Source organism: Corvus hawaiiensis, chromosome 16 (genome assembly GCF_020740725.1).
Source record: "Corvus hawaiiensis isolate bCorHaw1 chromosome 16, bCorHaw1.pri.cur, whole genome shotgun sequence".
Classification (NCBI taxonomy): domain Eukaryota; kingdom Metazoa; phylum Chordata; class Aves; order Passeriformes; family Corvidae; genus Corvus; species Corvus hawaiiensis.
In genome coordinates, this window is record NC_063228.1 from 7,886,371 (window position 1) to 7,896,638 (window position 10,268).

Below are 10,268 nucleotides of genomic sequence, written 5' to 3' on the forward strand. Positions count from 1 at the left end.
GGGGGGCGCGGGGCGGAGCGCGGAGCCGGCTCGGGGCTGCGGATGCTCCGGCACTGTCGGCGGGAGCGGGGCGGGCGCCAGCCCGGCTCTGGGCATCTGCAGCCGGCAGCGGGACCGCGACGGAGCCTCCGGCACCGGCTCTTCACCGCCGGTACTGCCACCGGAACAGGCACCGGCTCCGGGCCTGCTATCCCGGCACCGACATCAGTACTTGGATCCTGGCACCAGGACCGACCGGCCTCCGCCAGCGCCGACACCGTCACTGGCGCTGGCACCGGCTCTTCTTCCCCGGCACAAGGTCCGGTCCTCCCCGGCACCGGGACTGACCGCCACATTATCCTCCCCCGGCTCTGGGGCCACTCCGACTCCCCGGCTTTGCTCTTCCTTCTCTACCACCGGGACCGACCGGCCCTTCCCGGCTCCCCGGGCCCCTCCGCCTGCCGCAGGTACCGGCGCTGCGGGGCCCCGGGGCGGGCGGCGGGGCCGGGCAGCCCCGATTTCCCCAGCAGGGTTGGTGGCGGTTGGGACACGGGGTCCCTCAAGCACCCCCAGGGCTCTGCGGATGGGTGCAGGAGCGGGCACAGCGGGACCACCCTGCCCCGGGAGCGCAGAGCCGGGGTCACCCGTTGGGACCCTCGCACGGAGGGATGCGGGGTCCGATCGGGGCCCGTCGTGGGCGCGGGGGGTCCCGGAGAGGAGGAGGTGACAGCCCGGCATGTGGCAAGGTGAGGGCTTTGAAGGTGAACCTGGGCAGGTTTCCAAAGGGGCTGAGCTGCTGCAGGTTCCTTCTCCTTCCAAAAACTAGCACTACAAATCCCTTCTTTTGTAGTTTATCCAAAACCTCTCGGATGACTCTCCGGGCTTAGGCTCTCGTGGAAATGGCACCTTCCTTGGTGCGAGAGGAAAAAATTTTGGTGCCCTTTGGACAAAAACTGGGGTCTGGCTCTGCCGCCCTGGCCCTGCGGCCGCAGCGACGCGCTTGGATGGATCCCCATTCCCTAACGCCAAGGGACGTGTCCGGCGGCCGGGAGCTCCCCCCGGGGCTGCGGGACCCCGGCGTGGGGCCGGCGCCGGCGGTGCCGCTGCCCTCTGCATGCTGCCCCTTTGAATTAGGTCAGGCTTCATCCCGGGCGGGCTGAGCTCCCGCTGCAGCCCCGGGGATTGATGGCTCGTGGCAGGCGCCCGGGCAGGGGGAGGAAGGGGCTCCGCACCGCGGGGCGCGGGGAGCCGGGAACGCGCCGCGTCACCGCACGGGAGGGAGGGGGATGCGCTGCTTTGAAAGCGCTTCCCGTAAGATCCACCGAGATCAGAGGAGCGGGATGTCAGTGAAAGCTCCAAATAGACTCCAGGGCCCCGCACACCTTAGAGGTGTGGATTTCCAGGCGGTGGAAGGAGCCGCAGCAGCCAGCAGGTCTTGGCAGCATCATCCATGGGATAACTGCTGTTCCCTGGAATTCCGACAGTGAGGCTGTGCTGGTGAATGGGATGGATGCTGGAACTGGCTGGATCCTTTCCCATGGGCTCCTGTGAGCTGCAGGGGCCATGCCACGAGGGATGTGAAAGTCTCAGGAAGACAAGCAGATACTGGGAATGGTTGAGACATGGGAGCAAAGCAGAGTCCATAGAGAGGCAGGAAGAGGTTCAAGCCCTGGGATGCACAGGGTGGTGTAGAGGCTTTGGGAGTGGGTCCTGGGGCTGGCTGGCTCTTGGCACCCTGCTGGAGGCACTCCAAAGCCCACCTGGCTCCTTGCTCCCCCAGCAGCATGAAACCCACTCCTGTATCCACCAGTAAAACCCCTGAGAAGGAGCGATGTGATGTGCAACTGGGAGCAGAGGATGGAGCTGGGATCCCACACTGCCCAGCCCATCGGCCAAAGTTACATTCTGAGCTTGCAGAATTCCCTCAAAGCCACCTCGGTGCTCCCTGATCTCGGGATAATGCAGAGCGCTCCAGGGACAGTGTCACAGCCAGGTTCTGTCACAGTGTTTTGTGCAGATAATTAGAGAGGGATTTCCAACTCCTTTGGCTGGGTGAGGAAAGCGCTGCTGTGGTGCCACATCCCCGCCAGCAGCACCACTGCCACCCTAATTAACCACAGAGGACTGAGGGAAGTTAATGAAGTTGATATTTCAATTAACTCACTGATTCTACAACCAAAGCAAACACCAGGCGGGCAGTGCCCCCCCGGGAGCTCCCACCATGCCACTCTGTGCCATGCCACCGCCTGCTCCCTTGGCCGTGTGAAGGGAATGTTTTAGGGAGAGATGCCCCAAGACACCAGCCCAAGCTGGGTCGCAGCTTGTCTCTGTCAGGTCACGTCCAAGACTTGAATTTGAACCAAAGCTGGGAGCAAGGAGTGGAATTTTGGAGCTGGAATCCAGTGGAGATTCTCACTTGGTTACAGCTTTGGTGTGTCCACACACTGTGAGGGGGGACACTGTCATTAGGGGTCTTGTGCCCCTGCCCTGCAGAGATGTGACCATCCTGGGCTGGGTGTCCCAAGCACTGCTCCTCAAGAGACATCCCACTGAGCCCCAAACCCTTCCAGGGATGTCCCAAACAGGAGGGATCACCCCCTGAGAGCTGTTTGCTGGCACCTCCAAAGCCACCATCATCCTATCACCCTGTGACCCAGCTGAGCACACCCAGCTGCCCCCATGAAAACACTTGCAAGGACCTTCATATCCAATTTATCCTGTAAAGAGCAAAAAGATCCCCACGATCCTGCAGGGCCACGGGCTGGGGATGAGCTCCGGGCTGGGAGGTGGGGTAGTGCTGGGCCACCTCCACGCTCAGCATTTGCTCTGTGACACCTGAGCCAGCAGCAAAGCCTCCCCCGGGGCTGCACCTCCCTCTCAGGGTGCTGGTGGTCCAGCCAGGGCACACAGCTGGGTCTATCCTGCTGCACCCCACCTTCCAGCACCCCCTCCCCAGAGGTGGCTGTTGCAGCAGCAGCAGCGTAGCCCCTGCTGTACTCACCATCCCTGCCAGAGGAGAACTCCCATACAAGCCCAGGCTATTATTATCTCCGTCTTCCACCGTGCTAATGGTCTCTCAGGAAACAGACTTCTTTTTTTGCCTTATTTTTTTTTAGCTTTTAAAACCCACGAGTACGGGAGCAGTGGGAACGGAGAGCCGGGCACGGCAGAGTGGAACACCGGCAGCACTAAGCCCAGCACTGGGGAGACACTGTCCCCCTGACCTGGCAGGGACACGGAGCAGGGACCGGGCAGGACCCTGCAAGGACCAGCCCAGGGACGTTCTGGTAGGAACAGCCAAGGGTAATGGGCAGTACTGGGGATACTGGGAGTGGCTGTGATGTAGTGCCACTGAGAACCCTGCATGATGAGGGGCAGGGGGTGCCCGGGCTGCAGTGCTGGGGTGGGAGGTGGACAGGACCCTGCGGCATCAGGGGAGGGATCCCTTGGAATCACAGAATCATGGAATGCTTTGGGTTGGAAGGGACCTTAAAGACCACCCCTGCAGTGGATAGGAACACTTTCCATTAGAGCAGGTCTCCTCTCAGGCCCAGCTCCACTGCTCATTTCCCTCTGCTCACTCCTTGTTTGGCTGTTTTGGTGCCTTGCCAGGTGCTGGTGGTGCCAGCAGTGCCACAGCCCTGCCCATGGGCTGGACAGCAACAGCCAGGCTCTCTGCAGGGAGCTGGGACCACCAGGATAATCACCCGTGGATGACTTGGGGTTAACAAGTGGCTCCTGTAAAGGAGAAGCAAAGCAAGAGCTGAGATTATATAAAGGGGGCTGGAGGCAGCTGCGGCACAGCCTGTAATTAATTCCTGGCACTGAGGAGCTTTGAAGATCCAGGGCGGTTCGGTGCGAGCGTGAGGCAGCCCCAGGGTCCCTGGGATGCATTCCTGCTCCTGCTGCAGGGATGCTGTGAGGGGAAGAGGGCAGGGGGGACTGAGCACTCCATGGACCTGCTGGGAGCTGACTCAGCACCGCGGTGGCCCTGCAGAGCCCTTCCTGCAGATCCCTTCTCCCTCTCAAAATCATGGAGGGGGCACGGCTCAGAGCGGGTCAGCCCATGGCTTTGGCAGGAGTGCTGCCATGAGGGATAGTGGCAGCTGGTGGGGACAGGACTGCACTTTGTTGAGGCCACAGACCCCCTCAAGACAATGGAAATCTTGTGTTAGAAAAACTTGTGTGCCCCCTTAGTAAAGCCAGAGATTGCTGGCTGTGCTTATGGAGCATCCCCACGCTGCACTGGGGCTGCAGCTTGGGCTGGCTCCATTTTGGATTCATGCAGTGCTCGAATCAGGGGCCAAACCGTGAACATTTAGAGGAGTCAGGGAGTCCTGCCCGCTGGCCTGGCATCCCTCCTCGCAGCCCCAGCACTCAGCACTGGGACCAGTGGAATGTCCTGGTGTGGAAAATTCCCCTGCTTTGGCTGCAGCCCTGGCTGGCAGCCCCGGGCTCTCGGCAGCCCCGGGCTCTCGGCAGCCCCGTTGCTAATTGCCTGGCTGAGGTTTATCCTCGTTAGACAAGCGGTTTCCCACACGCAGCCATTGAGCTCATCTCACCACGGGGCCTTCTGCATCCCCTCCCTGTCGGGAAGCACAAGGAGAGCCACAAGCTCTATGCCCCAAGCGCATCCCCAAACAGGCTGGAAGGCGCCCAGCCCAGAGCGATGGGTTCCGGGAGATGCCCCCGGGCGATGCCGATGGGGTTGGCAGGACTAGGGCAGGGATGTTCCGTGCCCTGAGGTGACCCGGAGCTCTTCCAGCTCTGACAGCTGCTTCCCTGTCCCTCGGCAGTGCCGTCGGCGATGCGAGCGATGGCAGACCAGGCTGCGGTGGCAGCAGACGCCTCTCCAGCCCTGGCACCGTTCCCGGGCTCACCTCGCCGTGGGGACACCGAGGGACCAACACCCCATCCCGGCGGCACCAGGGAGAACACCGGCGGCCGGGATGGCTGCGGGCCCCTTCACACGGCGGACGGGGACGCAAAGCGTCCCCCCTCGCCCCAGCCCGGGGGGATGCTCCTGGCCGACCTCCCCCGGGCCCCCCAGCCCCGGCTGAGCCCGGCCAAGTCGCGCACGGCTCCATCGTCGCCCAGCGTGTCCCCGTCGGAGAGCCGAGCCGGCCTGCTCCGGCTGCGCGACGCCAGGCTGGAGGACACGAGGCGGCGGCTGTCGGAGGCCGTGCAGGAGCCCCTCAGCCGCCTCAGCCGCCTCATGGCCGAGGACAGCAGCCCCACGAGCCGGGCCAAGGAGCCGGGGGGCAGCCCCGGGGGCAGCCGCGGGCCCGGAGGCCGCCGGGTGCGGGACTGGACGCCCTGGGAGCCCACCCTGAACTGCCGCTACGAGATCTGCTCCTACGGGGACGTGATCCAGGTGGTGGAGGTGGCACAGAGAGACGCCGAACCCCCGCTCCCAACCCCCGAGGAGCCGCCGCCGGCGCGGTCCGGGGCCACCGTGCCGGGCAGAGCGCTCGCCTCCATCGCCCTCCTCGCGTACGGGTACCTGGTGCTGCCGCTCCCGCCCTACGCCGCCGGGCTCGGCGTGGGGCTGCTCTGCGGGCTGCTGCTGGGCTTCTTCGCCGTCCTCCTCCTCGTGCCCAAGGCCCCGCCGGCCGCTCGGGGACCGTGGGGCCGCCTGCGCCCCAAGCTGCTCCCGGGGGAGCCGCGGGAAACCCCCCACCTCCAGGTAGGAGAGGGGCGGTCCGGGATGAGGGGCTGGAGGGGGTTGCGGAGTTGGAGGTGCCTGTGGTGAGCAGGAAGCAGCCGACTCCCTCTTCCCCCTTTTCCAGGGCTGGATGAATCAGCTGCACGTGTACGACCCCGAGCTTTTCCATCCGTCGCTCACACACTCGGTGCTCGCCGTGCTGGACGGGTCCACCCTCAAGCTGTCCTACCCCAAGAGCAACATCCCGCGCCGAGCCACCTTCGAGGAGGAGATCCTGGACGCAGTCTTCGTCAGCCACCGCTGCTACGACCTGACCGACGCCAAGGTGAGCCTGGAGGTCCCCAGGACCCTCCCACGGGGACCCCCCATGCCTGGCCCGGCCTCATCCCGCTCTCGGTGCTGCAGGTCTTCCTGTGCCCCCCCAGCCTGGCCCGAAAGCGGACGTGGAACAAGAAATATCCCATCTGTGTGCTCCTCCCCGAGACGGCGGAGGGAGAGGGCAGGAGCAGCGAGGAGCACGACACGGAGCTGCAGGGGGATGAGGGGACAAGGAAGGTGCCGGTGTCTGGGCAGGACATCCCAGGGGACTGCAGGGAGAGGTGCCTGTACCTGTTTGGGCGGACAGGGCGAGAGAAGGAGGAGTGGTACCAGCACCTCGTGCAAGCCTCCCATGGGACACCTAGCAGTCACGGTGACACCAGAGCAGGTGAGGAGCAGCCACCACGGCCTCTGCTCTGTGCCAGGACTGATCCTGGAACACAATCCCTTGGTGGGCAGCAATGAGCACAGAGGGACATGGAGGAGCCCAAAGTGTAGCCAAGAGGGTTCACGTCATCAGCACAGAGTGGGTGGCATGTCACTGGCATCATGGACAGGCATCACGTCACCCTTGATGCTATCCTGACCCAACAGATTGGATATTAGGCAAAATTCTTCCACTGAAAGGGCGGTCCAGGCCTGGCACAGCTGCCCAGGGCAGGGGTGGAGTCCCCATCCCTGGAAAGAGTTAAATCCCTGTGGATGTGGCACTTGGAGAGGTGCTGGGGAATAGTTGGATTGATGACATTGGAGGGATTTTCCAAGCTAAATGATTCTGTGGTTCCATGTCCCCAGGCATGGGATCAGTTCCGCAGAGCAGCGGCAGCAGCAGTGGGGGCAGTGCTGAGGACATCCCATCCACAGATTCAGCCAAGGATCTGTCGGGAAGCGTTGAGGAGATTTACCTGGATTACAGCACCTACATGGCCCGATTCATGCCAGCACAGGGGGCACCCAGCCCGGACCGGAGCCCCTCTCATGGAGCTCTGGGCAGCCCCACGCCCACAAAGGTGAGTGGGACAAATCCAGCACTGGGAGCGGGACTTGAGCGCTAAGCAGAGGCTGATGGACCCCACACAGAGCCACTTCCAGTCTGTGGTTTGTGTGAGCAGCCAAGCCCTGGGGCAGGAGAGCACCAGGACAGCAGGTTCCACTGCTCACGGGGCCACCTCGCTGCAGGGGCTGGTGGCTGCTGTCCCTCCGCAGCTCGGTGAGGACACGGCGAGCATGGCCTGGATGAATGCGCTGGTGGGGCGCATCTTCTGGGACTTCCTGCGGGAGCAGTACTGGGCTGAGCAGGTGTCCAACAAGATCCAGAAGAAGCTGAGCAAGATCAAGGTGAGAGGCAGGAGCATCAGATCACTCGGGGCAGCCTCGTTCCCAAGGCTCCATGGCACATGCCAGGCTGTGGTGACCGTCCCCCATGGGGTTTCCCTCCATCAGCTCCCGTATTTCATGAATGAGCTGACGCTGACAGAGCTGGACATGGGCACATCTATCCCCTCAGTTCTCAGCGCCTCCAACCCCACCATCAATGAGCGAGGTAAGAGCCCCACAGAGGGACAGGGACCCCAAGGCTGGCTTCAGGATGGCTTTACTGAGCTGCCAGCCCGGTCCCCAAAGCTGGGAGGTTTTGGCAGCACGCAAACAGCTCTGACCCCTGTGGTGCTGACCTGATCTCGCCCTGTCCCTCTCCCTGGCAGGACTCTGGGTGGACATGGAGGTCACCTACAGCGGCTCGTTGCAGATGACGCTGGAGACAAAGATGAACCTCAGCAAGCTGGGGAAGGAGAGCTCTGCAGAGGAGAGCGGCCCTGCAGAGGCAGGCAGAGAGGGGTAAGGAATCTGTCCATGGATGGGCTCATCCTGCTCCTCCTGCCCCAGTGAGGCGAGGCTGCTGTCCCCAGAGCACCCCGTGATCTCCTGGGGTTTGCAGGGCCAGGCCGCGGCTGATCCTGCTGGCAGACAGCGATGCGGAGTCGTCCAGCGCCGGCTCCTCTGACGAGGAAGATGTCACCACTGCAGAGCCCGTGGGAGCCCCGGGGGAGCGGCTTCCCCCGCCTGGCACCGAGGGGTAAGGGGGTGCTGGGGGTTTGTGCCATGGGGGGCACTGGGAGGGGCTGGGGGATGCACGGTGCCATATCAGCACAGGAGCTGGGGGACAGTGTCCCCAGCAGGGCACACACAGCACATCGTGGCAGCTTTCAGAGGGGACTCTGTCCCTGTGGGGTGCTGTGGCAGAGGGCTGGGGAACCCCAAAACCCACCAGGGCTGAGCTGGGGCCCCTCTTGCTTTAGCCACGTCAGCGGCAACAGCACGAGCCGGAAGATCCTGCGCTTCGTGGATAAGATTGCCAAGTCCAAGTACTTCCAGAAGGCCACAGAGAATGAGTTCATCAAGAAGAAGATGGAGGAGGTTTCCAACACGCCTCTGCTGCTGACGGTGGAGGTGCAGGAGCTGGCAGGAACCCTGGCCGTGAACATCCCCCCACCACCGACCAACCGTGTCTGGTACCAGCTCTCTTTTCCCCCACAGGCACATCCTCCTTCCAGCTCCCCTTGCTCCCTGCGAGGAGCCAACTCCAGGGCTTTGGGTTCATCTTGAGCACCAACAACCCAGGGCTGTTCCTCAAAGGGGCTCACAGACCTCAGGCTCATTTCTCTGAGTCTTCACCCAGGCCAACACAGGATCTGGGGACCCTGAGCAGCTGTGACCTCCTCCCTAAAACCCAGCAGTGGGGCCACCTGGGCTGAGCCACATCTTTGAGAGGTGATGCTTCCTGCCTCTTTCCTTTCCCCTCACAGGTACAGCTTCCGAGTGCCACCGCAGCTGGAGCTGAAGGTGCGCCCGAAGCTGGGCGAGCGGGAGGTGACATTCCTGCATGTCACTGAGTGGATTGAGAAGAAGCTGAAGCACGAATTTCAGGTGCCTGGGCTGTTCAAGGGCTTAACAAACCCTGCTGAGGTTTGGGCATTGCTGCCATCAGGGAGAGTCAGCCTCAGTTCGGGCCACTTGTTTCTGCAAAAAGCCGACATCTGGTCTGGTCTGGCCAGCTTGGAACAGTGAAGACACAGAACGCAAATAACAAGCTCCAGGGCTGAGGAAAAGTGATTTCCTCCCACCATTTGCAGGCCTGCCCCAAGCAGGGAGGGTTGGGGGTGTCAGGCAGTCCCAGGCAGATATCCCCCAAAAGGGCTGAATCCACCCATCTGCTCTGGTTTGGGGATGTTTGGGAGATTTACCTTCCCAAGGGTTTGTTTTCAGCCTCTCACCTCTGCTCAAAGAGCAGAAATGTCCCCACAGGTATTTAGGGCCCCCCAAAAGCCACCCATTTGGATGGCTTCAAAGTGCCCTGCTGTGGCCACCCCTGAAGCCATGGAGGTGGGCAGAGCAAAGATAAACTGTTCCTGTTCATCCCCACCCTGATATCCAGGGCTGGGACCGCCCTGGGGCTGCTGCTGTGGGGGTGGGAGCCCAGGACCTCCAGTTCACAGCCTCTGACCCAGGCGTGGCTCCTGCCAAGCCACCTCCAGGCAGTGTCCCCGTGGTGTTCAAACCCGCTGATTTGTTATTCCGGATTCCTCTTTTCAGAAAATTTTGGTGATGCCAAACATGGACGATCTCATCATTCCCATCATGCGCTCTGGCCTGGATCCTTGGCCACCCACCACAGGACTGCCCCGGGACCTGCCAGCCAAGGGGGACAGGAGGCTCTGAAGCACAATCCCAGGGGCAGGGACAATGCCCGGAGCTCAGGGACCTCGCTGGGACATGGGGACAGCCAGGGCCTGGCCACTGACTGCACCCAGGGCTGTGCCTGGATTCATCCTCATCCTCTGCTTCTGCAGATGAGCCTCTTCAAATCCTGCAAGCACACGTTCAGGGCACAACCAGGCTGCTGGAGACCCAGGAATTTCATGGCCACGTTCCCAGGACTCCTGGTCAAGTAGGCAGCTCTGGACAGTGGAGGGCTGGGCTTCCCACTGTCTGGTTCCCGAAGAGGGTGCAGGACACCTGGACCAGTTCTGCACCAAAGGAGTTGGGATCATTGCTGATCCAAAATTCCCAGCTCCGGGGCATCCCCCTCTCCCCACAGGCAGCTGGGCTGCAAGGAAAGCACGGGTGGGAAAGGAGTCCCAACTGAATAAATCCATCGCTGCCCAGCCCTGCCTAGCAGCCCTCTTCTTGTACACAAATTCCCATCTCTGCTGAGGATTCCAGCTGGGATCAGAGGCTTTGAGCAGGGAGAAGCCCCCGGGTTGTATCTTCAGCTCTGCAGTGCCTGGGGGTGTGTGGGAGAGGCAGT

The 10,268-nt window shown here is 62.4% G+C and overlaps 1 protein-coding gene across 2 annotated transcripts; it reads left to right on the forward strand.

Moving 5' to 3' along the window:
• Positions 1-21: 21 nt before the first annotated feature.
• Positions 22-10,125, forward strand: LOC125334351 (testis-expressed protein 2-like). 2 transcript variants are annotated; one of them, XM_048321140.1, is made up of 13 exons: positions 22-446; positions 3,096-3,266; positions 4,776-5,665; positions 5,769-5,969; positions 6,050-6,350; positions 6,758-6,972; positions 7,142-7,300; positions 7,406-7,505; positions 7,666-7,798; positions 7,899-8,036; positions 8,260-8,472; positions 8,767-8,887; positions 9,554-10,125. In XM_048321140.1, exons 3-13 carry the CDS (start codon positions 4,787-4,789, stop codon positions 9,677-9,679), a joined length of 2,586 nt encoding a protein of 861 aa, XP_048177097.1. In that variant the 5' UTR covers positions 22-446; positions 3,096-3,266; positions 4,776-4,786; the 3' UTR covers positions 9,680-10,125. The 2 variants fall into 2 exon arrangements, with proteins under 2 accessions (XP_048177097.1, XP_048177098.1); XM_048321141.1 differs by lacking the exon at positions 9,554-10,125 and having other exon boundaries at positions 8,260-8,410; positions 8,498-8,859.
• The last annotated feature ends 143 nt before the right edge of the window (positions 10,126-10,268 follow it).